Source organism: Oenanthe melanoleuca, chromosome 15 (assembly GCF_029582105.1).
Source record: "Oenanthe melanoleuca isolate GR-GAL-2019-014 chromosome 15, OMel1.0, whole genome shotgun sequence".
NCBI classification, from domain to species: Eukaryota; Metazoa; Chordata; class Aves; order Passeriformes; family Muscicapidae; genus Oenanthe; species Oenanthe melanoleuca.
This window is the reverse complement of record NC_079349.1, coordinates 12,124,308-12,151,907: the sequence shown is the minus strand read 5'-3', so window position 1 is coordinate 12,151,907 and position 27,600 is coordinate 12,124,308. Positions and strand designations below refer to the sequence as shown.

The 27,600-nt window shown below is 56.0% G+C and overlaps 2 protein-coding genes across 6 annotated transcripts in view; both read right to left on the bottom strand.

Annotated features, from left to right (window-relative positions):
* Window positions 1-4,669, bottom strand: part of GAS2L1 (growth arrest specific 2 like 1) — an 8,909-nt gene extending 4,240 nt beyond the window's left edge. The window contains exons 1-4 of the mRNA XM_056504741.1: window positions 4,477-4,669; window positions 2,538-3,192; window positions 182-289; window positions 3-22 (exon numbers count right to left, since the gene is read on the bottom strand). Coding sequence (XP_056360716.1) covers window positions 3-22; window positions 182-289; window positions 2,538-3,182 — 773 coding nt within the window. The 5' untranslated portion in view covers window positions 3,183-3,192; window positions 4,477-4,669. The remainder of the gene's footprint in view (window positions 1-2; window positions 23-181; window positions 290-2,537; window positions 3,193-4,476) is intronic.
* Window positions 4,670-5,071: 402 nt separating this feature from the next.
* On the bottom strand, window positions 5,072-26,986 carry EWSR1 (EWS RNA binding protein 1). 5 transcript variants are annotated; one of them, XM_056504368.1, is made up of 18 exons: window positions 26,916-26,986; window positions 24,225-24,261; window positions 23,923-23,974; window positions 23,426-23,479; window positions 22,067-22,190; window positions 16,486-16,672; window positions 13,991-14,158; window positions 13,147-13,361; window positions 12,472-12,655; window positions 9,743-9,780; window positions 9,010-9,042; window positions 8,335-8,453; window positions 7,949-8,078; window positions 7,742-7,864; window positions 7,490-7,667; window positions 7,155-7,252; window positions 5,668-5,941; window positions 5,147-5,432 (listed from the first exon to the last, which is right to left on the bottom strand). In XM_056504368.1, exons 1-18 carry the CDS (start codon window positions 26,980-26,982, stop codon window positions 5,393-5,395), a joined length of 2,121 nt encoding a protein of 706 aa, XP_056360343.1. In that variant the 5' UTR covers window positions 26,983-26,986; the 3' UTR covers window positions 5,147-5,392. The 5 variants fall into 5 exon arrangements, with proteins under 5 accessions (XP_056360346.1, XP_056360343.1, XP_056360344.1 ...); XM_056504369.1 differs by having other exon boundaries at window positions 9,743-9,777; XM_056504371.1 differs by lacking the exon at window positions 23,426-23,479 and having other exon boundaries at window positions 5,072-5,432; window positions 9,743-9,777.
* Window positions 26,987-27,600: the final 614 nt, after the last annotated feature.

Sequence of the window (27,600 nt, the reverse complement as noted above, 5' to 3'; positions counted from 1 at the left end):
CCATGACGTGGCTCCGCAGCACCTGCGGGCAGCGCTGTCACCGCCGGCCCCAAACCCCAAACCGGGCAGGAAATCCCGCCCGGACCCTCCCACCCTGCTGGGAGCGGGGGAAGAGGGTCCCGGTGAGCGGGGGACAGTGGCGTGGGGAGGGGACAGTGAACGGGGCGAGGGCGGCGCTTACTCGGACGAAGATGAGCGTGTTGGAGTCGCCCACTTTGTACTTCCCTTCCGAGACCTTGACCATGGGGAATTGCGAGGGGCAGGAGCAGCAGCCCAGGATCTCCCGCACCTGCCGGCACGGAGGGGAGGGGTCAGGGGGGCGAGGACGCCCTGCTGTAGGGTCGGTGGGGTCCACAACCCCCTTATAGGGCTGGGGTGGCAGAGACACCTCATTATGGGGCCAGCATCCCACATTATGGGGACGGTGAGCACAGAACCCCCATTATGGGGCCAGCATCCCACATTATAAGGATGGTGGGCACAGAAACCCCCCCTATAGGGTCGGTGGGGCACAGACCCCCCATTATGGGGCCAGCATCCCACATTATAAGGATGGTGGGCACAGAAACCCCCCCTATAGGGTCGGTGGGGCACAGACCCCCTGTTCTGTTATAGGATAAGTGGGTACAGACCCCCTGCTATGGGGTCGGTGGGGTGCAGACCCCCCCCCCCAGTTATAGGGCTGCTATAGGGTCAGTGGGCATAAACCCCGTTATGGGGCTGGTGAGGCATGGACCCTCCTCTATAGGGCCGGTGGGGCACAAACCCCTCTGTAGGGTCAGTGCGGGTCCCCATTACAGGGGCAGCCCCTCAGACTGGCCCCACGGAGGGGCTCTGTGTGCCCCCCACGCTCCGTGGGAAGCAGCCGGGTGGGCTCGGGACCCCCACGGACCCCGGCAGGCTGAGAACGGGCACAACTCTTGTATTTGGGGTCCACCCACGGCACAAAACACCCCTCACCCCACTAATCCTGATCGGCGGGGGATCCACCCCCAAATCCCCGCCGTGGGGCAGGACCTACACCCATCAATAGGAACGGGGAAAATCCCGGGGGGGTTTTGCCTCCCTGGCGGAGCGGGAGGATTTGGGGGGTGTCCGGGCAGCGCCGCCGTGCCCCGCTCGCCAGCTGCCGGCTCCGCGGGCCGGGCTGACGTCAGGGATTAACCGGGAGCCGCGGGAGGGGACGCGGGGACGCGGCTGCTCCTGCCCGGCCCGGGCTGGGGGGGTACACAGCGCCGCCTCGCCCCCAGATTTGGGGTTTCTTTAATAATCCCGCGATTCTAGGGGGGTCTTCCTGCATCGCAGGGCTGAGAGGAAGGAAGGATGTGGCCGCTGCGGTTCCCATCCGGGTGACACCGCTGGGGAAACTGAGTCACGGAGGGAGCGAGGGAGGGAGGGTGGGGGGCTGCATGAGGGGGGGTCGCGACCCTGCTGCCACCCCGGGAGGGGCACCTGGGGACGAGGGGGGCCGGATCCTGCTGTGCCAGGCTCCTCCCCGCCTCCGGCGCTGCCCATAAAAGCCGATGGCGAGGAATTACGCAGCCGGGAAAAATGCAGCGCCCGGCCAGGGGGGCTTGGGGTGCAGCAGGGACGGGGGGGCCCCCGGCAGGCACTGGGTGAGGGGGGGCAGGATGCTCTTTAATGAGGGACTTAATGAGGAACCGGGGTTTCAATTAAAAAAAGGCTTAGGGAGTCAGGGGAGGGCAGAGCCCCCCTGTCCCCCCCGTGTCCCCCCCCGCCCCAGATTAATCCCGCACCCGGCTTTAATCCGGCCTGAGCTCCCGGCCCGGGGGGGTCCCTGCATCCCCCCCCCCAGCTCTGACACCCCAAATTGTGACTGTGAGCAGCAGGGATGTCCCCGTGTCCGTCCTTGGGGACAGCAGGTGGCGAAGGAGGAGAAGTCCTGGGGTGGGGACCCCTGCGAGCCACCCCCGCACCGGGAGGAGGTGGCAGGGCACAGGTGGCACCTGTGTCCCCTCAAAAATAATCAAATTGCCACCAAAATAATCCCTCCTGGAGTCAGGAGGGAGCCCGGGTGGGTGGGTGGGTGGGTGGAGAGGAGCTCCCGTAGCCATGGAGAGCTGGGATGGGTGGGTGGAGCACATCCTATGGACGGGGGGGTCACAGGGACACACGGGGTGCCCTGGGTGGGCAGAAAGGACTTCCCGCGGGTCACAGGGACGGGTGGGACCTGCCAGGGACCACAGAACGCCCTGCTGGGAGGACAGGTGGGACCTCTCAGGGATCACGGAGCACCCCATGGGGCACACGGACAGGAGCTCCCAGGGGCCACAGAGATGGGCGGGACCCACCGGGGGGGTGGACAGGGAGGTTCTCCCACAGGCCACAGACAGGTGCGACCTCCTGGCGACCACAGAGTGAGCACGGGGTGCACAGGGAGGACCTCCCCTGAAGCACAGAGCTCCCTGCCGGGCGATGGGCAGCACCTCCCACTGTGGCTGTGGCGGGGCCGGGGCGCAGGAGGGCGGCCAGGCCCTCACCCAGGCACAGGGCTCCCAGGGGAGCGCGTGTCTCACCAGCTCGTCCAGGTTCCGGAGGTCGCAGAGCGCCACGGGCCGGGCCCGGCTGGGGCAGGCGCCCGCCCGGGGCTCGCGGCTCTCCCGGCCCGTGCCCGGCGCGCCGTCCGCCATTTGGTCCCTCATCTCCTCCTCAATCTCCTCCTCCATCTGGATCAGCATGGGCGCCAGCATCCCAAACTTGGAGCCCCTCCTGGCCACCTCCAGCAGGCAGAGCACAAAGTTCTTCTCGTTCTTCTTCAGCACCAGGTCGTTGGTCTCGAACATGAGCACGTCCTGGATGCCCAGGTCCTGGCGGCACCAGCGGATGAAGTTGGAGACGTTGTCGCGGGCGATGAAGGAGCCGGGCGCCACGTTCCGGGCCTGGAACAGCACCTCGGAGCGGGGCAGGCGCAGCCGCGCCGCCGCCTCGGGCCGCCGCTCCTGGAACTCCCGCGCCGCGCGCGTCACCGTGTTGGCGTGGCGGCACAGGTGGCAGCCCGTCTCCAGGCTCTCCAGGAAGGTGTCCGCCTGGATGTCCAGGTCGTAGAGGGTGTTGAACCACTCGGCCAGGTCCTCCTTCATGGCCTCCAGGTACTCCTCGCTGGAGCGGAACGGGCGGATGCTCTTGGAGGCGGCGGACTGGATGTGGCTGGGGTCGGCCATGGCAAACCTGCTGCGGGGAGACAACGGGGCTGTTACGGGCAGGAACCCCCAAACCACCTCCAACCTCAGTGACCCCTCTGTGCCTCAGTTTCCCCCACACATTACCCACGGGCAGAAGGGTCACTGCTGCCACCACCCCCCTCTGGGGCCTGCCTGATCCCTGCCAGGACCCCCCACTCCTCGTCCCTCCAGCCCCCACAGCCCATGTCCCCCTCACCTCATGTCCCTCCACCATTCTCCACGTCTCCCACCCCATGTCCCCTCATCCTGTGTCCCCTCTGCCCCCCCAGGTCAATGAGTCACCTGTGCCCACCCCCCGGTGTGGCCGTGGCAGAGCGGGGACATCCCTCCCCAACCCCGCCCTAAAAGCTGCCCAGTCATGGTGGGTGTCCCCAGCCCGGGGTCCCCACGCTGGCAGCAGGTGACACCCCGAGGGATGGCAGTGCCTTTACCCTGGGGGTTCAACCCTGGGGGGCTGCACCGGCTGGGGGGCTGTTCCCCCACACTCGGCCATGGGGTCTCAGCAGAGGGGTCACCCCCCCAGTGACCTCCAGGGCCACCCCCAGCCCAGCCCACACCCTGTGAGGGGGGTCCTTCCCCTGGGCTGACCCCCACCCTCAGAGGGGGTGTCCCTGTTGGGGAGGGTCCCCTCACCCCGGGGGCCATTGGGATTACTGCCCTTGGGGAGGGGGGGTCTCTGTTGGGGGGTGGTCCCCATCCCTCGAGAGTGGGGGGATCCTGTGGGGGGTGTTCTTCCCTCGGGGATGGGGGGGATCCTGTGGGGGGTGTTCTTCCCTCGGGTATGGGGGGGATCCTGTGGGGGGTGTTCTTCCCTCGGGGATGGGGGGGATCCTGTGGGGGGTGTTCTTCCCTCGGGTATGGGGGGGTTCTCTGTCGGGGGGTGTCCTTCCCTTGGGGATGGGGGGGGTCCCTATTGGGGGGTGTCCTTCCCTTGGGGATGGGGGGGTCCCTATTTGAAGGTTCCCTTTCCCTCGGGGGGGCTGTCTCTGTTGGGGGGGATCCCTACCCTCGGGGGGAGGGGGGGGTGTGCCCGTTTCGGGGGTCCCCCTTTCCCTGGGGGTGGGTGTCCATCTCTGGGGGTGCCTCTCTCTGGGGGCGGGGGGGGCCCTTTCGGCGGTGGGCGATCCACCGGGGGCGGCGGGAGGGGCTCCGCACCTGCGGGGACGCGGGGGGGGACACGGGGCCCGGGGGGGGACACGGGGGGGGCACAGAGGGGACACAGAGGGGACACAGAGGGGACACAGCCCGACCCCCGCCGCCCCGCCGCACTCACCGCCGCCGCTCCGCGCTCTACGGCCGGGCCGGGCCCGCTCCCCGCTGCCGGCCGGGCCGCGGCTCCCAGCGCCGGGGGGGCCCCGCGGCCGAGCCCCCCGCCGCCATCGGCCCGCGCAGGGCCCGGGGGGCGCCGGGGGGGCCCGGGGCGCTCCCTGCGAGGCCTCGGCCGCCGCAGCCCCGCGGAGCCGCCGCCGCCGCCGCCGCGCCCCGGCCGGGAAGTTGGAGGCGGCCCAGAAAGGGCCGGGACGGGGGCGGCGGCGGCGGCGGGCGGGGACGGGCACGGGGGGGACACGGGCACGGGGGGGGACACGGGCATGGCAGGGATTGGGGGGGACGCGGACACGATCGGGGCGGGAAAAGGGGAGGAGCGCGGGCTGCAGGGGTGGGGGGCGACACGGACACGGGGGGGACGCACAGCGACAGCGGGTGACATCCCCCACCCCCGCCGCCATCCATGTGCCTCCTCTGCGGAACTCGCACCCACCCGCCGGGGAAACTGAGGCACAGCGGGATGCACCGGCGGCTCCGGCCCACCCTACCCCCGCCGAGCCCCCCCGGCTCCCAGGGATGCTCTCCAGAAAGGCCAGCAATGGTGCGGTTACAAACAGCGGGAATTTTATTTAAAAAAACAACCGTCACAACCGTTCACAGCGTTACAGGCGGGGAGGGGGGGCGGGGGCGCGTTAAACAACCGGTTTTATTTTGGGGGAGGGGGGGGAAGAAAGAATTCAGCACGCTACCGTTGAACTTGGTTTTAATGTTTCTCCACAAACGGTGAAAAATACTAAAGTACAGACAAGGAGGACTCATAATGTTGTGGCCAACATTATAAATATGGAATTATAAATTTAAAACATTTTTTTTCTGGTTTAAAAAATAAATCTGGTAGTAAATGCGGCTCTGGGGGGGCGGTGTTAGTAGGGCCGGTCTCGGCGATCCTGGCGGTGTTCGCCCCTGTGGGAGGGAGGACACGGGTCAGTCGTGGGGTCCAGGAGCACCCCCCGGGCCGGGGAGGATCCTTAACCCCCCAGCCCCTTTATCCACCCCACCCACTGCCCCATTCAGCGCTTTGCCCCTCCGCCCATCGGTCCCACCCCGGTCGCCCCCCAACCCTGTCCCCATCAGGTCTCCCCCTCCCCAGTGACCCCCTTGTCCCCTCCCATCACTCTGCCCCACCCTCCATCCATACTTGTCCATCTTTCCCGGCCCTCCGCGCCGTCCTCTGCCTCCTCCTCCCATCTGCTCCATCAGGGGTCCTGGGGGTCCCCCGGGGCCGCCGCCTCCTCCTCCTCTCCGGCCGCCTCCTCCGTAGCCGCCTCGGTCCATGCCCCGGCCGCCTCGGAATCCGCCTCGGTCTCCGCCGCGGCCGCCCCGGAACATCCCGCCGGGCCCCCCTCGGTCCATCAGGCCCCCGCCGCGCCCGCCTCGCATCCCCCCGGGGCCGCCTCGGCCGCGGTCACCGCCTGGGGAGGGAGAGAGACCTGGGAGTGACCCACGGGAGCACATCCCGCTCTGGTGCTCCCCATCCCTCCATCCCAGCACATCCTGCTCCTGTGCTCCCCACCCTCCATCCCAGCACATCCCGCTCTGGTGCTCCCCATCCCTCCATCCCAGCACATCCTGCCCCAGTGTTCCCATCCCTCCATCCCAGCACATCCTGCTCCTGTGCTCCCCATCCCTCCATCCCAGCACATCCTGCCCCAGTGCTCCCATCCCTCCATCCCAGCACATCCTGCTCCTGTGCTCCCCATCCCTCCATCCCAGCACATCCTGCTCCTGTGTTCCCATCCCTCCATCCCAGCACATCCCGCTCTGGTGCTCCCCACCCTCCATCCCAGCACATCCTGCCCCAGTGTTCCCCATTCCTCCATTCCAGCACATCCCGCTCTGGTGCTCCCCACCCTCCATCCCAGCACATCCTGCCCCAGTGTTCCCATCCCTCCATCCCAGCACATCCCGCTCCTGTGTTCCCATCCCTCCATCCCAGCACATCCCGCTCCTGTGTTCCCCATCCCTCCATCCCAGCACATCCTGCTCCTGTGTTCCCCATCCCTCCATCCCAGCACATCCTGCCCCAGTGCTCCCCATCCCTCCATCCCAGCACATCCTGCTCCTGTGTTCCCCATCCCTCCATCCCAGCACACCCTGCTCCTGTGTTCCCATCCCTCCATCCCAGCACATCCCGCTCCTGTGTTCCCATCCCTCCATCCCAGCACATCCTGCTCCTGTGTTCCTATCCCTCCATCCCAGCACATCCTGCTCCTGTGTTCCCCATCCCTCCATCCCAGCACATCCTGCTCCTGTGTTCCCATCCCTCCAACCCAGCACATCCCGCTCCTGTGCTCCCCATCCCTCCACCCCAGCACATCCTGCCCCAGTGTTCCCATCCCTCCATTCCAACCCATCCCACTCTGGCAGAGCAGCAGCAGCAGGGCTGGGAGCTGCTGGGTACCCCAGGGGATTTGGGGTTCATATTAAGGTTGAAGCACTGCCCTGGGGAGTCGGGGTGCTGCTGACAGCCCCACAAAACCAGGAAGCACAGGAGAAATGGTGAGCCCAGTCTCCATGTTGTGGCTCAAGGAGGGATGGCAGCTGGCCCAGCCATTCCCCAAGGAGGCCGAGGCCAGGCCTGGGGTGTCCCGTTGGGAAGTGGGGCTGTGACCCCCCCAAACGTACCTGGAGGAGGGAAGGGGGGTGGGAGGAACCCCTCGGGTTTGGGTGCCTTGCACTGGTTGCACTCTGTTCTCCAGGCAAAGTTCTGGTTTCCACAGCCCCTGGGTACAAATTCCAGTTAGGGAGCGGGACAGCATTCCAGCCGGGGTGACATTGGGAAGGAAGCACGTGGAGAGGGGACACAGGGCAGGGGTGGGGCAGCTCGCAGTGGGGTGGGTGCCTGGCTCCCCACAGCCCCTCCCTCGGTGCCAGCGGGAAGCTGCCCCCGGGCAGTGACTCGGGAAGGGCCGGCTGCCCTGGCCAGCTGCTGGGGGATGCCCAGGGCACACGGTACTCACGGGTTGGGGCACTGCCAGTCCCCGGCGCGGTGCTGCACGCTCCCTCCGGACGGGTTTCCCCGGGATCCCCGCGGGCCCCTCGAGGAGAAGCCGCCCCTGTCTCCGCCTCTTCCCCCCATCCTGCCCATGGGGCCGCTGGGCCCGCTGGGGCCCCCCGGGCCACCGGGTCCCCCTGGACCTGCGGGAAGGAGCCGGTTAGTGCAGGGAGGCACGGGAAGGGCGGGGAGCAGCGCGGGAGGGGCTGCACGGTACCTCCGCGGAGGGGAGGGGGCATTCCCCGCTGCTCCCGCGGGGGCATCCCGCCCCTCAGGCTGTTCATCGGGCCCTTCTTCCGTGCCAGGGTCACCTTCAGCTTGCTGCCCTGGAAATCCTTCCCTGGGAGGGACACAACGGCAGGAGCATCAGTGAATCACGGCCCTGTTGTTGGAATTCCACCCCCAGCCGTCCCCCAGCACTCACCATCAAACCACTCCACGGCTGTTTTGGCAGTGGACGGGTCATCGTAGGAGACGGTGGCATCGCCCTTGGGCTTGCCCGTTTCCTTGTCGATGTACAGGTTTATCATGGGCTGCCCCGTCCTCTTGTTCATCTAAGGGACAGTGGAATGTCACCCCAGCCCTGTGTCCCCACAGCCCGGCAGGGATGTACTCTGTTCTGCCTTCCAGGGACTCCAGGACAGAAGAAAGGGGTCCCAGGCCAACCATGGATGACAGCAACAGCCCGGACACCCCAAAAACGAAGGGACAGGCCCAAAACAGCACTGCCAGGCCTCTCCCAGAGCCTGGACATGATGGGCCAGAGGATGTGAGCAATGGGCAGGGAGGAGGAGGTGGGTGACCCCTCACCTTGACAACACCACACTGTTTGAAGAAATCTGCCAGATCCTCCAGGGTCACATTATCATTGAGTCCCTGCACATAGACTGCAGTGCTGTCCGAGTCCTCCTCCGGGTCCATAGGGGGGCCTAGGAGACAATTCCCGGGTCAGTGCAGGCAGAGGAAGGGCAGGGATGCCCCAGGGCCGGGCTCTTTCCATCCCGTCATCCCCTCCACAGCTGCAGCTTCGCTCTGGGAGTGACAGGAAACCCCGGGCCCAAGGGAGGTGACTGTCCCCGCTCCAGACAGAGCCCACGCCCACCCACGTGGGAAGAACCCTCAGGTTATTTCAGGACACATCCCAGAGGAAGGGTGAGGAAGACCTTGGTGCCCCCTGGGCTCCCACACAAGGACATCCACCCCCCTTTTCCGATGCTGGAAGGCTGACGGAGAACTTCCAGACATGCCTCTGTGACAGGAAGGGACAAGGCTCTGGACAAGCTCCAGAGCAGCCCCCAATGCCCCTAATTCCTGCAGAGAAGGGGGAGCATCTCCCAACCACGTGTGCTTTTCCAGCTGTTTGGGAATGAAGAAATGAGGGGAACAGAAGAACGGCTGCAAGTGGCGCTGGGGTGGCCGCAGCCCTTGGAACCAGGACAGAAACGTCTGTTCCACAACCTCAGCAGGGAGTTAGGTGGGAATTACCTAAATCCAGGTCGGGTCCTTCCTCCATGTGTCCTGCCAGGCGGGAGAGAAGCACAGGGAAGGGTGTTAGTGGGGGCCCTGCGGGCTGCAGAACCGACACACACAACACTAGCTACAACCTGCGCCGCACAAGCAGCGCCACTGCACCTTACTGGGCCATCAGGTGGCTCTTTTAGCACTTCTTCCAACCAAAAACCACTATTACACTGGTTTTAAGCATTTTCTTCCAACCAATAACCACTATTACACTGATTTTTTTTTTAGCAGCTTTCAAACCGTTAACCACTATTACACTGATTTTTTTTTTTTTTTTTTAGCAGGTTTCAAACCACTTATTAACGCTGATTTTTTAAAAGGTTTTACCAAGCCAATCAGTTTTTAAGTTCATTAATAAAAGTTACTTAATATATCTATATATATATTAAAAATAAAAATAAAAAAGAAAAGATTTATTACATCCAAAGCATTTCTTTTCCCCAAAATTACAGGAGTGGTTGCTCAACTCTTCCACTGTGTCCACATACCCCTGGGCATCGCCGGCAGTACCCATTACAGTCTGGTTCCATATTGTCATTTTTACAGTCTGGTTGCATATTGTCATTTTTTTTTTAAACCACTTTAAACGAATAAAAAAAATTACACTTCGTGCTAAAAAAAAAAAAACTGACTGCAATTTTTTTTTTTTTTTTTTTTTTTTTTTTAACACTATCCATTGTAATGCTCAAAAACTTACCACCAGGCTTATTGAAGCCACCTCGCTCTCCAGCGCTGCTGGGGGGATAAACGAAGAAATGAAGGCCTTTCCCTTTACAAAGCCAGCACCGCTCTGAGCCTCTGCGGCTCACAGGGGAGAAGGGCACTGGCTAAACATCTCCAAACATCTCTCTGTCTCTCTCTCATCTCGGCACTAGGCCTTTCTTCAGGGCAGCTTGCTCAAATTTTCTTTACATATAAAGCAACCTTGGTGTGGTTTGAGGCACCGCTTTGCTGTCGGTGCCCTGGCGTTACTCGGGTATCATCAGTGCAATACTTGGCTGAGAAATGGGGGTTGTTTGTAATCAAAGTGGGGGGTTTTTTTTTGTTTGTTGTTGTTGTTGAAGAGCAATTTGGGGGTGTTTGGGTGGTCAGCTCCCTCCCCTCGGTGTGTCCACCAAGGTGCACCCTCAGCCTGTGGCAGAGCGGGCCCGCGGGTCCCTGACATTTAACAGCGTAAAAGGAGACAAACCACACGCGAGACCTACAACACAAAGTTCAGCTGACATCACCCCTAAAACCCTCAGAATAAAGCCATACATTCAGGTCACTACTGAATTTAACAACTCTCTGGAGGGAGAACTTACAGAGTACAGCGGGGGCTCCAAGGCCAGGGGTGCAGCTTTGTGGACACACTCACTTTTGGGCACGTGCCAATGCAAACAGGGCCACAGCTTCCACCAGAAGCTGGGGCTGAAGCATTCACAGCTAAAACTGCTTTGGAGTGTGGTGGTGAAGTAGGAAAATACCACCTTGAGAAAGGATTTGGGCTGCTTCTTGCTCTTTTTTTGGGTGAGCCAGCAAGCTGTTTGGAAGGAGCCGAGCAGAGGAGGGAGAGCACCGTGAATTTTTCTAGCAAGTATTGCACCTCTAATACTGGGAAAAAAAAAAGTCAATACAGAATTTCGAGCTGTTGCATGCAGCTTTGCCTCCTCTCATTAAAGTATACACCATTTACGTAATGTCTCTCTTTTTAAACATAAGATTTTTACACTTTTTTTTTTTTTTTCTTTAACGTTACACAATTCTAAAGTAGTAGTATACCCTCCTCTGGTTTTATTACCAAACAACAAGTATGCAGTTACCAAAGTTACAGAAGGATTCCGTTTATACAATCAATACATTGGGTTAAAAATATTCTATGTATTTTTTTCCTCTCCATATGGACACCGTGTCTAGTCCCACTTTTCATTATGCTGCCGGCTGAGTACTGAGTACGGGTACTTTTTAAGTATTGAGGTGTTTACAAGGCTCTCACTTTGTAACCTGTAGCATATAAATGCGACAAAGCATGTTAAAAAGTTTTCCATTTTCATAAAAATATCAAATCATCGAGGCAATGAAAAAGGGCACGTTAATAACATCGAGCTCCTTACCTGCTGGAGACACTGAAATCCATCACCACAGCATGCTAAGGTGGGCCGAGTTCCCCTACCTGCCCTGGGTGTCCCCTGAAGCCACCTGTTCTATGGACATCACAAACTCTACGTCCATAAGGCTGGGGGGGACCCTTTGTAAGGGCCTGGCCAGGTGGGAAATCGCTCGGGAAGCAAATTTGAGCTGGGATTAAGGTGTGAGATCAGAGACAGGTGACAAATCTTTGGCAGTGAGAAGCTCGGAAGGGGCTAGAAATTTGAAGATGTGATGATAGACATTTCAGGTGTCTACATCTACTTTCATTGTTAAGAGATCAATACAGCAGGGCTGAAATCTTTATGCAGATCCCTGGAACTCTGTTTCACCCGAGCCAATTCCAAGCTGGATGTGTTCCCACACAAAACCAGCCTCTTCCATTCTTTCCTGGATTTCTCTGATAAAGATTTCATGCCACGTCAATGGGCTGCAACAGAGCTATGCAGAATGGGGCCATCCACTGCCAAGCTGGGGTGTCACTGGGCTGTGCCACATGGGAGGAGTGGCCTCTGGAGGGCAGCTGCCATCACAGCCACCCTGCCAGCACCAGGGTGGGCACAGCATGGCCTGTGCCACACCTGGGGACACTCTGCATAGCTCTGAGCAACGGGGTGAGGGGATGGAACACACACAAAGCTGTGAACTCTCTCTCGGAGGAGCCTTTGGGATTAGCTCTCCTCCCTCACCTCTATCAGAGCCATCTCCATGGATGGGGACACACCTGAAGGCACAGGTGGCACCAAACCAGCTTGTGCCACCGGGTGAAATGGCCAAACTGATTCAGAGCACCTGAATGCTCCAAGGGGGAGCAGGCCTGGGAGCCAAAGCACTTCCTCCTCTCTGCTCTCGGGCTCCTTCGTGTGCTCCAAGCGTTCCAGGCACTCTGAGCTCGCAGGAGGCTGACACAGGGCTCCTGCCCTGCCCAAATCCCTGCTCCTGAGGCCCAGGGAGCATCCCCTGGAGCTGCTGGAAGGTTTGTGTGTGCTCCACCCAGAGTTAAACCCAACAGAGGATTCCACCTCTGGGCGACCACGAAGGGAGCTGAAAGTGCCAGGGCCAGCATTACCCCAAATCTCCCCCTCCCTGGGGGCCCAACCAGCTGCAGGACAAACCAACCATCCTGCTCCTATTTCCCTTAGGATAACATTTCCATGGACGACAAGCAACGCTGCTACACAGCGACTGTCCTCCATGGAAACACAGCTGGGAACGTCAACCTTTCAGTCCCTTCTTTTGCCTTTCAAATCCTACGGGTAAACCAGCATTAGAGAAAAAGGAGAAAAGCTTTGCTCTTACCCCATTCCACCGCGTCCTCCTCCCCGCCCACCTCTGCTCATGCCTCCTCCTCGCTCGTATCCCCCTCGTCCCCTGCCCCGGCTCTCGGGGCCGCTCAGACTCCGGCTGTCCCCGGGGCCGGAGAAGCCTCCGGACTCCTGCCCGTACATGTTCATGCTGCTGGGATGCTCCTGGCGGAACGAGCCTGGGGAAGGGTGCCACTGGGTTAGGGACAGGCAGCAGCTCCTTCCCCTGCCCTCAGCTCCAGCCACAGTGCAGCACTGGGGTTGTTTAGTTTGGGGGAATTGCTCTGGGAGCACTGATGGCAGCTGTTCCCCCAGCCGTGTGGCCTTTGTATCCCTCCAGGATGGGGACTCCAGACCCTCCTGACCCTCCCCTGGCACAGCCTGAGGCCATTTCCTCTTGTCCCATCCCTTATTCTCTAGCAGCAGAGCCAAACCCCTGTGGTTGCCCCCTCCTAGAAAAGTCCCCACTGAGCCCCCTTTTCTCCAGGCTGAACCCCCTCAACTCCTCCACAGAAATGTTTTCTCCCTTTGTGTTCCCACCCTTCACCAGAGAGATCATCCCAACCTACCAGTGCCTCCAGAGATGCCATTTTTCATCAAACCCCAGCTCCAACCCTCTCTCCCTTCAACCCAAACCAAGGCCAGGGCTCCCTGCCAGGGTCCCACTCACTCTGCTGGCCGTAGCTGCTGCTCTGCTGGCTGTACTGGCTGGGGGCCTGGCTGTAGGATCCAGTGGGAGGTGGGTAACTGGTGGGAGGTGGCTGCTGCCCATAGCTGCTTTGCTGGCCATAACTGGTCTGTTGGCCATAGGAGCTCTGCTGCCCGTAGCTGCTCTGCTGGGAGTAAGTGCTCTGATCGTAACTGCTTGGCTGTGAGGAGGAATAGCTGGAAGAGAAAAGCATGGGGAAAGGAAAGGTGGGATGATGAGACAATTCCCTGGCAGTGTGCATGGAGTGGCTCATGCTGGAAGGCAATGTAATTAGAGGCTGTGTTTAGTGCTGTAAATCACTTTAAAAGCTGAAGTCATCCTGTGGAGGCCAGTCTGGAGGGCTGTGAAAGCAAAAACCATGTGGCTAATTCCAGTTTATACACACCTCTAGGAAAAAGTACAAGTGCCAGGGCAAAATTCAGTGTTAATGGATAAAAGAAGTTCCCTTCATGCAGCTGAGGCTTTGAGAATTTCAAAGTGTACTTTTTAGAAGCCACATTAAAGACACCTGAGGGGAGAAGGGAGTTCCTGGCCAAGCTGAACGTGGAAGGAGGCAGCAAAAGGTCACTCTAGGAAAATTCTTAAAATTCTCAAGTCTTAAAATTAAAAAAAAAAAAAAAAAAAAAAAAATAGAAAATGTCTTAAGCCCACTTGTCATCATTTTCCTTCTCAGGTGTGCACATACAGAGACACTTCTACACTCAGCCACCCCCACCACAACAACCACACAAAGCACAGCCCCCAAAACTCCTTTTCCATAAATCCCCCCAGGACAGGCCCCTGTCAGAGCAGAACCAAGCATTACCTGGTGGGAGGGTAGGAGGGTGGAGCAGTGACAGGCTGCATGGGGTAGCTGGCAGGCACCTGGGGGTAGCTGTAGTTGCTCTGCCCATAGCCCAGGCTGGGCTGGCTGTAGCCTGTCGTGCTGGACTGGGGCTGGCTGGTCTCTGCTGGTTTGCTGCCATCCTGGGGTCTGGGGAGAAATATGGAACAATACTGGTGTCCAGCTCCACAGCTGGCAGCAGGACTGATGGGTTTTTTTGGGGTAGAATTAAAGCTGATTGGTGACAGTCACTCTGGCAGCAGCCAATAAATATGTAATAAACACAATTTTAGCACTCACTGCCTGGGTATTTGCACACTCCAGGAAAGGCCCAGGCAGTGCCCACAACAGCTCCTGTTCATCCCAAAGCCATGGGGCTCAGACTTTGGCTCTGGGGCTGAGTGGAGCAGCAAGGAGCCAGCAAGGCTGGCCTTGAGAGCCCTGGGAAAGCAGGAGCTGAAGCAGCCAGCAAGGCAGGCAGAGAAATGCCCTATTGTTTGCTTCAGAATCCAGGTCAGACAGGTATTGCCTCATATATGTTATCTCAATTATCTCATGGAAGAGAAAGAATGCTGGGCTTGGACTGGTGACCTTTAAAGGTCCCCTCCAACCCAAACCACTCTTTGATTTTGTGTTTAGAATTAACTCTAAAGGCCTGAAAATTGAGAACCCTCTGCATGTGATTCACACATCCCCTTCTGTTTGTCCCAAAGTTTCAAAGCCATGTGGATGTGGCACCTGGGGACAGGGCTAGTGGTGGCCTCAATGATCTCAGAGGGCTTTTCCTACTCAAAGGATTCTCTGAGTCTTTAACTTCTATGTGTATCTCAGAGTGGAGCAAAAAGAGTGAAGCTGCTTTTGCTGCAGAAGCTGGGAAAAATGATTCACAACATCAGGATTCATCCTGCAGATTTACATCCCTTTAAAGTGTAACCTGTCAGAGCTGTGCCAGGCTCTGCCTTTCCTTCCCACAGTGCTTGCTACAGACACCAGGTAAAGGAATAAATCAGCTTGCACTCACTTCTAAACAAGCTTCCATTATGTATTCTAAATTTTTCATGTCCTCTGAGCAAACAATTTGATTCAATAGATGACAGGCAGCGCCCAGAGGGGTGAGATTTAGAGGAAATGTTTTGCAGGCTGTGCATCCACCCCAGCATCCTGCCTGACCCCGTGACTGGGAGCAGACAGGACTCACTCTGCTGTGCCTGAGAGGCTGATCTGGCTCCCTGGCCTGCAGGAACAGGCTGACTCACCCTGCTGGAGCACAGCCCTCACAGCCAGCCAGGGCAGGGGGCACAGCAACAGGCAGGAGGAGGGGCTGCCACAGCCTGGAAACGGGGTTGGGGACAAAGAGGAGGAGGAGATGGAGGAGGAACTAGAGATGAAGAAGGAGAAGGAGGAACAAGAGGAAGAGAAAAAAGAAGGAGAAAGGAGTAATGGGAGACAAAAGAAGGAAGAGGAGGAGTAGGAGGAACAAGAGGAAGGGGAGGAGGAGAAAGAAAAAAAGGAGGATGAGGAGGAAGAAAAAAAGGAGGATGAGGAGGAAGAAAAAAAGGAGGATGAGGAGGGGTGGAGGAGAAGGAGGAGGAAGAAGAGATGGAGAAGGAGGAAGAGACAGGAGAAGGAGAATGAAAAGGAGGAGGAGGAAGAAGGAAAAGGAAGAAGACAAGGAGAGGGAGGAGGAGGAGGAAGAAAAAAGGAGAACGAGGAGGAGGAGAGGGTGGAGGAGAAGGATGAGAAGAAGGAGGAGGAAGAAGAAGAGAAGGAAGAGGAAGAAAAAGAGATGGAGGAGGATGATGAGGATGGGGTGGAGGAGAAGGATGAGGAGAAGAAAGAGGAAGAAGAGAAAGAAAAGGAGGAAGAAGAAACGGAGAAGGAGGAAAAGAGAGAAGAAGGAAAAAGGAAAATGAAGAGGAGAAAAAGGAGAAAGGAGTAATGGGAGACGGAGAAAGAAGGATGAGGAGGAGTAGGAGGGACAAGAGGAGGAAAAAAAAAGGAGAATTAGGAGGAGGAGGAAGAGAAGGATGAAGAGGAGAGGGTGGAGAAGGATGAGGAGAAGAAAGAAGAGAAAGAGGAAAAAGAAAAGATGAAGGAGGAGAATGATGAGGAGGGGTGGAGGAGAAGGATGAGGAGAAGGGAGAGGAAGAAGAAAAGGAGGAGGAACAAGAGACAGAGGAGATGGAGGAAGAGACAGGAGAAAGAGAAGAAGGAAAAGGAGAAGGAGGAAGGAGAAGGAAGAAGAGAAGAATGAGGAGGAAAAGGAGAAAGAAAAGGAGTAATGGGAGACGGAGAAGAAGAGAAGGATGAGGAGGAGTAGGAGGGACAAGAGAAGGAAGAAAAAAAGGAGAATGAGGAGAAAGAAGTGACGGATGAAGAGGAGGGGGTGGAGGAGAAGGAAGAAGAGAAAGAAGAGGAGGAAGAAGAGACAGAGAAGCAAAGAGCAGGAGGAGTACGAGCAGCAGGGAGGGCGGTACCTGGCGGGCGCGGCCGGCGCCGGCTGTGCCCCGTAGGCGGGGTAGGCGGGCTGGGTGCCGTAGGCGGCCGGCGCCGCGTACGAGCTCTGGCTGCTGGTCACCGTGGCCGTGCTGCTGTCGTAGGCGGCCGTGCCGTAGCCCTGCACGGGCTGGCTGTAGGCAGGGGGCGCAGTCGGGGCGCTGTAACCTGCAACACAGCTCTGCTGGGACACACGGCGCCAGCCCGGGGGGCTGGAAGGGAGCTTGGGGCTCGTCTCCCTCCATCCCCCTCCCACGGGACACCTTCCACCAGGGCAGGCTGCTCCAAGCCTTGTCCAACGCTTCCAGGGATGCAGGGGCATCTAACCCTGTCCCATCTAACCCTGCTCTCTGTCCTCATCCTGTCCCAAGTCCCTCTCCAGCTTTTTTTTTTTCTCCTGAGACCCGACACAAAGACACAGTTTCACCACACAAAACCATCTCAGACAACCCAAAAATCACCCCTTACTCCACCCTGCCCCTCTGCCTTCCTCACAGAACCCTCTCACCTTGGGAAGCCTCAGCCTCCAGACCCTCAGCATCCTAAAATCCCATTCCCAGGAGCTTTCTGGAAGCCACCCCTGGACCAGCACCCAGGAGTGTTTACAGCAACCAGAGCTCAGGCAGGGCAAGCTGAGGCATGGAGCATCTCCTCAACAAAAGCAGGGTAACAAACCCCCCTGAGCATCAAAGCAAAAGAAATCCAAATGATTTAGCAAGTACAGTCCCATCCTTTTAGCTTTTCTGAAAAATAAAAGCAAAAAACCTGGCCTGGGAAGTCTTTCAGAGGCACTTCTGAAGGCTTATTTTAAATCAGTAAAGCTGGAAACAAAAGAAAAGCACTTTTCATTTGCTTTCACATGAGCAAAAGGTCAAAAGAGACACATCAGGCAGCTCCTGATGTTTTATGCACCTTCCCTTTTTCTCAGAATTTCAGTGTGGTTTAGGGGAAAAACTGAGAGCTCACAGAGTTATTTTTCAACAGTTTTAAAATATCCAAGACCCCAAAACAGCTCCTGTGTAATTCAGTTGCATTTGCCTTGTCACAAAGGTGAACTGACATTAACACATTGGGTTTTTGCTCCTAACAACCTTTCTAGCAAGTTTGCAAATTAAGACTATGAGACCTAGATGGAAAAACAGCAATAAAATGTTGTTAAGCAAATCTGTTAAGCCAAAAAAAAAAAAAAAAAGGGAAAAAGAGCAGCTCTCATGGCTGGGATCAGTGAGGCAACAGCTTCTCCATCATTTCTGGTTCTTAATAAACACAGGAGGCTTGTGACACACTTTTCCTTTAGGCAAATTGAGCTGCAGCATTTTATTCTAATTCCCTCATTTGCAAAGCAAACAGCACTTCCAGCAGAACACTGTGTGCCCCACGGGCACTGCCACAGCTCCTGCTGCTGCCACCACTGCAGGGCCCTTCCCAGGGGGCAGGAAAAGGGAATGGCAGCAGGGCAGGAAGTTTGCACAGCAAATTCATTAAAAACACCCCCAAAGTTCAGATTTCTAGGGACACTCAGGATCCTGATGAAGACACAAGGCCAGCCTGGACTTCCTACCCCTGGTCCCCCAATCCATCCCCATCCCCATCCCAGGGCTGCCAACCTGGGAATGAAACTGGAAATACTTGTAGGAATCACTAGAAAATCAGTTTTTATGGTCATTATTGCTGCCTGCTGTTCTCTGAAAAGTGTTGCTGAGAAGGGTGAAGGAGATGATGCCCAATTGGAAAATTTTTAAAGCCTTGGACAAATTTGAGCAGCCCAAACACTTAAATGTGAGGCCAGACAGCAATTCCACAGGGAGCACCAATCCCAGGAGTTAAATAAACCCTTATTTTGACTGGCCCAAGCCTGACCACACACTAAAAAAGGCAAAGTACAGGCTGCAGCCACAGACCTGCCCTGGGCTGCTCCCCTTGGGTCTGGAGCCCCATTTGCACCTCCCACAGCTGGGCTCCCTATCCCAGTGCTCATACTGGGAGCAAAAAGCTTTGCTGGCTCTGCACAGGCAGCAGCATAAACGGGAGGAGAAAAAAAAAAATAAAAAAAGAAGAAGAGATGTTGAAATTTAAAGCTTCAGCTCTAGATGGAGCATTTCCCTTGTGAAAGAGTGTGCTCAGCAGGAAGGGTTTGTCCCAAAGGAAAGGCAGTGATTTCCCATCCCACTGGTCTAAATCACAAACCAAGCCCACATCAGACACTCTGGGAACCCTCAAGGGCTCTTGTTTTGAGGGTGGCATTTCTGTAACATCACTTCTCTCTCCTCCCCTCCCAGCCAGGAAAAGTTGAAAGCAGAAAAGCTGCTGAAAGAAAAAGGTAACAGAAGGAATAATAACCTGCTTAAAGTGCCTAAATTCCCCCAGAAGGCTCCAAACAAACCCCTGACTGAAGCCCAGGAATTCTCCAGGTGGTGGAGAAGCTTGCAGGATTTGATCATCAGGAGAAGGCTGGATTCAGAGAGATTTCTTCTTTCCAGAGAGATTTATCAGGAAGAGAGCTGACTCCTGCTTGGCTTGTGCATATCCCAGCAGTGAGGGGCTGGAAGGGGATGCAGAGCTGCCCCTCTGGTTTGGGATATCCTGGGGTTGTTATGGCAGCTCTGAGTGTGTCCATTAATTCCAAATCCAGCAGGAATGTCAATATCCATACCCCAAATTTCCCAGGTAAAGGGAAGCAGGAGCTGGCTGGTTTCAGAGAGCAATTCCCACTTCCAAGAGAGCCACACCTGGACACAGAAATGCTCTTTATTTACTCCTGTAATTCCTGCTGACACCCTGCAGTGATTAATGAACCACAGGTCTGAGGGTGCCCAGTGAACCCTAACCTGAGGCAGCTGCTCCCAAATCCCTTTTTTCTCTGGAACCAAGTAACTGGGTGGCTCCAAGACACCTTTTCCTCCAGCCCCAGGGAGAAAAGGAGGGTGATAACTCTTTCCTGGGGTGTCCTGGAGGCAGAGCAAGGTGGGAAAACAGAGTGCTGGGAAGGAAAAATCCATCCCTGCCATTCCCATCCACACAGACCTTGGATTTCCTTGACCTCAACAACACCTTACCCAAACCCCAGGCTGTTTAGGCAAAAAAAAAAAAAAAAAAAAAAAAAAAATCATTTTGCTTTAAGGAACTGCAGTACAAAAAGGTGATTCTTAGGAAAACAGGATTGGGACTCAGGTGTAAGAAATGCAGTCTCTCAGGGCATGACAATGTCTGGCCCAGGGGTTTATTGAGCATGAAAGGCAGGGAGGAGAGGGAGGAGGAGGAGGAGGAGGGAAAGGGGCTGCAGTCTCCTTTCCACAGCTCTGGCTGCTCAAGGAGAGGCAGGTGGAGGAAGGATAAATCCAACCTGGCTCCATGCCCAGAGCTGCCACAGCCCTGCTCCATGGGCTGATAGGATCTTTTGCTTGACCACTTTCTAAGTTGGTGGTTTTTTTTCATGGATGAAAAGAAAATGAAGCTTTTTTTTTTTTTTTTTTTTTCTCTACCAAAAAAAAAAAAAAAAAAAAAAAAAAAAAAAAAAAAGCCTGATATTATTATATTATTATTATTATTATTCCTCCAGCAAATCTCCTCTTAAGGGAGAAGGAAACATATAAACAGAGCAGTTTCCTGTGACCCCTGCAGGTCTGGAGTCCACAGGAGTCACAGGGACATAAATATTTCTAAGAAAGGAATTTTGGAAGTTCACAAATCCTATTTTGCTGCCAACTTTTGTCTAGGTAGTCTTGAATGAAAGGAAAAAGTCCTGCAGATAACCCCCAGTGACACTGGCAAATAGAAATGGATCTCATGAGCAGGAATTTTCCTGATCCATGTAAAGATGGTAAATATTTTAGTTCTGGTTAGTATTTTCTCTCCAGCTCTTCCCCTGAAAAATTCCTCCATAGCCAGATATCCCAGGGTCCTGCTATTCCCTAATTCCTAAATACAAAATGTTTATAATGTCTCTCCCAGGAATCTGCAGGACACCCAAGGAATCACTGGGAGGGAAATCTGATTTCTAAACTTCCTGAATGTTCAGCCCAAACATACATTAAATAAACATGAATACACATGAATTAAACATTGTCTCAACAGTTTCAAACATTAAGACTCTCGTCTGGAGGAAATTCCAGCTCCAAGAACACGTTGGGAGAGTTTATGGAGCATTAATGACAAAGTGTCTGCTGTGGAAATCCAAAACCACCACGGGGCATGCAAAGGTGGAGGGCAGGATGTGTTTATCCTTTGGGAAATGGGGGCATAATGGGGTTAGGGTCACCTAAAAGTTCTTTTTAGGATGGTCAGGATTTTATCCATGCAGATGGCACTTGGGAGAGTTTGGCAAAGAGCACTGCAGCCCTGCAAATCCCTGCTGTCACTGCCTGTGGGAGCTCTGACACTTGAGGGTTTTGGCACTAAAACCAAGTGACACCTCAAGGGTTCCTACCTAGAGGGGACCTCAAGTTCTGACAGGATGAGAAGGAATTTTCCATGCAAGAATGAGCAGGAGAGTCCAACTTGGACTGGTCCCTTCCCTTGTGTGGGAAGCACAAGAAGAGAAGGAAAAGATCAGGATCAGAACAGGCACACATCACTGCCAGTGACAGGACTGGCAGGGAAGGGAAGGGCTCAGGAGCAGCTTGTTCCCTTTGCTCTGAGCACAGCACGTCCTGCTTGGTCCCACAGCACCCAAACCCTGCCCTGAAAACTCACCAGTGCATTTATTCCTGGTTATACATGGCTGCCACTGCCCTGGAAGTGTCCAAAGCCAAGCTGGACAGGGCTTGGAGCAACCTGGGACAGTGGAAGGTGTCCCTGCCCACGGCAGGGGAGGAATGGGGTGAGCTTAAGGTCTCTCCCAGCCAAAACCATTCCATGAAGGACCTGGAGCTGCTGGAGCCAGTCCAGAGGAGGCCATGGGAGGCTGGGAGAGCTGGGGGTGCTCACCTGGGAACTCCTTTCCTGCAGGAAACATTTCGGGAGTGGCACTGGGAAGAGGATTTGGGGGTGCTGGTGGGTGAGAGCTGGACCCCAAACCCCCCTGCCCTGGGCTGAGCCCCCGGCGTGGGCAGCAGGAAAGGAGGGGGGATTCTGCCCCTCTGCCCCACTCAGGTGAGGCCCCACCTGCAGAGCTGCACCCAACTCTGGGATCCCAAACATGAGAAGGATGTGGAGCTGCTGGAGTGACACCAGAGGAGGAGATGCTCCAAGGGCTGGAGCCCCTTTGCCCTGGAGCCAGGCTTGGGGTGTTCACATGGCGAGGGATCCAAGGAGAGCTCAGAGCCCCTTGCAGGGCCTAAAGGGGCTCCAGGAGAGCTGGAGAGGGACTGGGAACAAGGGATGGAGGGACAGGACACAGGGAATGGCTCCCACTGCCAGAGGGCAGGGCTGGGTGGGATATGGGGAAGGAATTGCTCCCTGGGAGGGCGGGCGGTCACACGTGTCATTGATGCCGCCCCATCCGAGCTGGCAGCAGTGCAAGGTGTCCCTGCCCAGGACAGGAGCTGGCCTAGCTGCTGTGAGAGCCTTTCCCAGCCCAGCAGAGCTGCAGGCTGAGCCCAGCCCAGCAGGGCTGTGTCTCACCTGTGGGGGGCTGCCCGTAGGACGTGGCGTAGGCCGTCTGCCCGTAGGTGGCCGTGGTCTGCGGCTGCGTGTAGCTGACGTCGCTGGGCTGCCCGTAGCTCCCGTAGCTCTGCTGCCCGTAGGTCTGCTCCAAAAGGACACACATTCAATCCATCAGCACTAGTGACCCCCGGGAGCTGCAGCTGCTGAGCACTCCCAAAGCCAAGGCTGCTGTGAAAGTTTTTAGGTGCTGCGGGGAATTCCGGGTCAGCTCTGCGAGGAGGTTATGGAGTGGTTTTTCCCTGCCAAGACTGAAGGGACAGGCTCTTGACATTGTCACCACACACCTCTGCTCTGTGGAAAGCAAACAGGAAAGCTCCCAGCTCCTCACAGCTACCACCAGCACTCACAGGCACCATCCCAGGGTTAACCTGGAATTAGGGAATGGGAGTGCTCCCAGGGAGGAGCTGCTGAAGGAAAAGTCACTTCGGTGTCAAACTGCTTTGGTGTTGGCTAAAACCAACCTGTGGAAGGTTTCAATTCAATTATTTGCAGTATCTTTCATGCCCATCAGCCATAAATTTGAAAAATGGGAGTTGGTGCAGGCATGGAAGGATGGGATCCACGGGGACACCCCAAGCATCCCAGGGGTGCTGCTCCCATTCCGGTGCCTATGTGTTCAGTGAGGGAGCAGCTCTCACCTCACCCACTCCCTGATTTTGTTTCCAAATCCAGCTTGAAAATCACTGAGGAAAGGAGAGGAGCAGCTGTGCCCAGCAGTGTCACCAGCTGCCCAAGCCATGCCCTACCAGCTCATGCTCCAGGCACCAGCAAGCTTCCAGCAGCTCCTGGCTCAGGACAAAACTCTGGCTACAGCTCAAGGAGTGACATGGAGACAGCTTTAACATCCAGATTCTGAAAGAATTCAGATTTCTGGAGAGCCTGGACTTTTTGGGATATTCCTGAGCTCAGGGCACAGGTCTGAACCAGGAGCAGGAAAGCCTTGACCATGTGAACACATCCCTGCCCCTGGAAGTTCCTTCCACCAAGAGGCAGGGAATGCTGCAAACTTACCATGGACACATGCCTACAGCTGAGTTTAGCTGGTTAGGTGTTTAATTAGCTGGTTAGGGATTTAATTAGCTGGTTAGGGGTTTAATTAGCTGGTTTTAGTTGCTGAGGCCTCCTGTTGCTACCCTTGTCATCCTGCTCCCACCTTTCACCTCACCCTACAACTGGGAGTAGCTCTCCCAGTTGTCTCCAAAGATTTTGATTTTAAATAAGTCACCATCACCTTCCTTTCAGCCCACACTGAGCCTGTCTTCCTCCTCTTGGGAAGGAAAATTAAGCCTACAGCACTTTTTGAGGACAAGAATTTACCTTTGGAAACATACTTGGAGTTTGCAGACAAATGTGGTTGTAGTAACTTGGATTCTAAAGGTTAAAAATAAGCATTAAGTTAATCTCTTATTCTCATCATTACTTTGCAGTCCAGCCAACTGAGAGTATGAACAGTTATAGCAATAAAAACTGATTCCCTCCTCCTCCTTTGTCCAATTCTGCCATCTCCCAAAGGCCAATTCCCCATTTTTTTCCCCAGTTTTTTTTCTCTCCTACACCTCTGATTACAACACCCACCAACGTAGCTGTGTCAAACATACACACAGAATTTGACTTTTCTGGGATCAGGACTGAATAAATTAACAAAAAAAGAGGGATTCTTGAGGTTATTTCCATTTTTAAAAAGCACTTTGGGCTAGGGGGAGAAGCTCCAAGACAACTTTTAACCAGGGAGTTTCTCCTGGCTGAGTGTTTTCCTGGAAATTGAGCAATTGCTGGTGATGGAGCAGGAATTCCACCCCCTCCCCACGTTTTACCTGGGTGGTCTGTGCATATCCTTGGGCTGGCTGAGGTGCATAGGCGCTGTAGCTGTGGAATGAATGTAAAGACATTTATAATCTTGCCCCAAATCTGCATCACCAGACAAATTTTCAAGCAGCCCACCAGTGAAATTCTATGAGAATTCTAAAGGTGAATTGAATATGAGCTGAAATTCTATGGGAATACAAAGCTGCAGGAAAATCCTCAGGATTTCCAAACATACCTGAGTTAAGCCCAAACCATAATTATTATTTACCTTCATTACATCTTTTTAAAACAGGGAGGATAAGCTACTTACCCCTGCTGAGCTGCAGCTTGGCTATAGGTACTGTAGTCTAAAAGAAAAGGAGAAGAAAAAGAATAAAAACATTGATAAAGGCTTAACAAAATTAAAGAATCCAAGAGCACAGCAGCTGGAATTTCCTCCTGCAGCTTGCTATAAACCACTGGAATTCCAGTTTCCCAAGGGTGGAAGGTAAATGCACATTTTCAGTCCTTTTTCTGAGGGGAACAAAACCTCTCTTCCCTTCATTGTTCCTGCTGTTTGCAGCAGCCACTTTGATCTCAAATGACCCTGCTTCAATTTAACTGCCACCTTGGATGGATCCCAGGGGGCTGGCAGGGGGGGATTTGGGTAGGAACAAAGGAAAAACAGGGATTTGAGCCTTACAAACCCCCCCAGCCTGCTCTGAAAGGGCTGGGCTGGAAGGTTTCACCACCTTCACTCTCTCAAGGACACAGATCAATGGCTGGAAAGCCACTTGTCCCCTGGAAGTGATTCCCTCCCCAAATCCTCAATCCACAGCAGCACACTGACTGGGGGGAGAACCAAAATCCTGAAAATCCAAGCAGCAAAGCCTGTGCTGAACTGATTTGCTGGCAGGGATGGAAAATGAATCCACATGGCAATTAGGAGGCTAAATTTGAAACGACTGCAGCTCCCAGTTCTGTGATGAATTCATCACTCCCAGCAGAGCTGGCCAGAGATCCCAGCTCTCCCAGGACCACAGAAGTCCTGAGAGCAGGAATGAGCCCAGAACTCCCTGGTTGAGCCAGGGGCAGGAGAGGGATCAGTGGAGCTGTTCCCAGATATCCCTGTGTGGGAAGAGTTTCCAGTGCTCCCATCACCATCACACCTTGGTCAGAAATCCAAGCTTATCCCAGAATCATGGAATATCCACATGGATCCAAGCTCAACTTCTGCACTGGAGAATTTGAGGAACCAACTGCCCAGCTTTAATTCCATTATCCCACCATTCCCAAGGCCATGGAGCCCCAGGAATCCCTTGGAAAATCCAGTACACCTCCTGTTCCTCAGCCTGTGCTTCCATCCCTACAAATCCTTCCATTCCACCCTCCAGGTGCACTCCCAGCTTTTCCTCTGCTCCCTGTGCAGGAACAGAGCCCCTGGATCTGTGCTGTGATCCCAGCAGGAATTCCTGGAGTTATCCATTCCTCTGACCTTGCACAGAACACCCCACTCCTGGGACACAAGGCACAAGTTGTTAAACTCCTCTGGCATCATTCCCACTTCCCTCTCAGGCTGGCACGTGAAATATTGGAACATTTTCCTTGTTCAGTTCAGGGTTGTGTTTTGTTTTTTTTTTAATTCACTTGCACGTGGCTCTGCTAAATCCTGAGTGTTAATTAATGCCTGGTCCTCATCCCTCCTCCACTCTTTTCCCTGCTCACCCTCCAGCCACCAAAACCTCATTTAATTCTCCATTTTCAGCCCCTTTTTGGCCTCGAGCTGCACACAGGGGGATCAATTAACCCCTCTCCACACAGCCCTCCCCCAGTCCCACCTAAACCCAACATTTCTCCCTTTGTAGGATTTAATTCCAGGTGTGGAATTTGCAGCTTGCCTGTGGTGATGCCACTCTTCTAATTTGCTGGGATTTAGAGGCACATGGAACATTAATAAAAAATAATATTATGGTTCATTTAGTTAAACCCATCTCCTGGCTTTTATTTCCAGGGGGAAATTAATCTTCATCCTTTTATTTCACAAAGCTCAGGAGCACACCAGAGGCTGAAAATAGCAGTTCCCAGGAGGAACAATTCCATGAATTAAGGGAAAACACAGCTGTGGTTTTAACCCCCATTTTGACAATTCCGTTGGCAGATGTTCCTTTACTGACTTTTCTTTTCCAAGCTCTCCAAGGTGCTCTTGGTGATATTCCCTCACACTCCATTGCCTGGCACATTTTCCTTACTGGAAAAAAAGGAAAATCCTCCTTCTTTAAGGAGAGTCAAGTCTTGGGCTGCTGGGCTTTGAAGCACTTTAAAGGTGATGCTGCCACAGTTGGGGAGTCTCAGCTTCCAACTATTTGTAACAAGCTGGAGCCCACGTGGAAAAACATTTCATTCAGATAAATCTGGAGCCAGGGAGATGCTGGGAGAGAAGGATCCAGGGAGAGCTCAGAGCAACTTCAGTGCCTTAAAGTGCTCGAGGAGAGCTGGAGAGGGACTGGGGACAAGGGATGGAGGGACAGGACACAGGGAATGCCAGAGGGCAGGGCTGGGTGGGATATCGGGGAGGAACTGCCGGATTCCCAGAGGATGCTCCATCCCTGGCAGTGCCCAGGGCCAGGCTGGAATCACCCTGCGATAGTGAAGGTGTCCCGGCCCACGGGATGAGCTTTAGGGTCCCTTCCCACCCAAAACCTTCACGATCCCGTGTCTGCACCCACACCCGCCCCGCGGAGGGAGCCCGGGCTCGGCGCTTCGCTGCTGGGAGCGCGGAGCTCCGAGAACCGCGCGGGGCCGCAGCTGAGGCGCCGACACTGAGGGGAAACACGCGAGGCCCCGGCGGCGAGACGGGCCGCCGGCACGGCCCGGCCCCAGCGGCCCCCGGGCGCGGCGCTACGGGCCGGCGGCTCCGCCCCGCCGCCGCCCCAATCACCCCGCGGCGGGGGCGGCGGCGCTGCCGGGGGTCCGGTCCCGTCCCGTCCCGTCGCGTCTCGCACCCCGCCCCGGCCCCGCTCACCCGTCGACGCCATTTTCTCGCCTTCCTCCTCCGCGCTGCCCGCCCGGCCCCGCCCCGCGCCGCGCATGCGCCGCCGGGCCGCGCCGCGCGCACCACCCCGCGGCCGGGGGGGGCCGCCGGGAGAACGCGCTGAGGGGGCTCGGCCCGCCCCGCTCCGCCGCCCGCCCGCCGGTTTTACCGCCCGCGGAGAAGCGGGACGGCCCCGCGGGCAGCGGCCGCCGCTGCGGAGCGCGTTTCTGCCGCCTCGCTGGGCGCTTCCCCCCCCCGCCGGGCGGTGGGGTGGTACGGCCCGCGGCCGTTAGGGACCGTCGCGCAAGAGGCGCTCGGGCCGCGAGGCGGAGCGGGGGGCGCGGCGGGGGCGTGACGTCATGGCCGGCGTAGTGATGTCACTGCGGCGTAACGGGCGGTGCGGGGCCGCTGTGACGTCACGCGCCGTGCCATGAAGGCACGGAATGGGGCCAGGGACAGCGTGTCCTGCGTGGAGCCGGGGTGGTGTGACATGGGGGGTGTCCCAGGGGTGACACTGCATGGATTGGTGTCACACCGTGGGTGTGCGTCCCATGGCACAGCCATGTGTCCCCTGGGTGTCCCTCAATGTCACCACATTGCATCCCATTATCCCATCCCATTATCCCATCCCATCCCATTATCCCATCCCACTATCCCATCCCATCCCATCCCATCC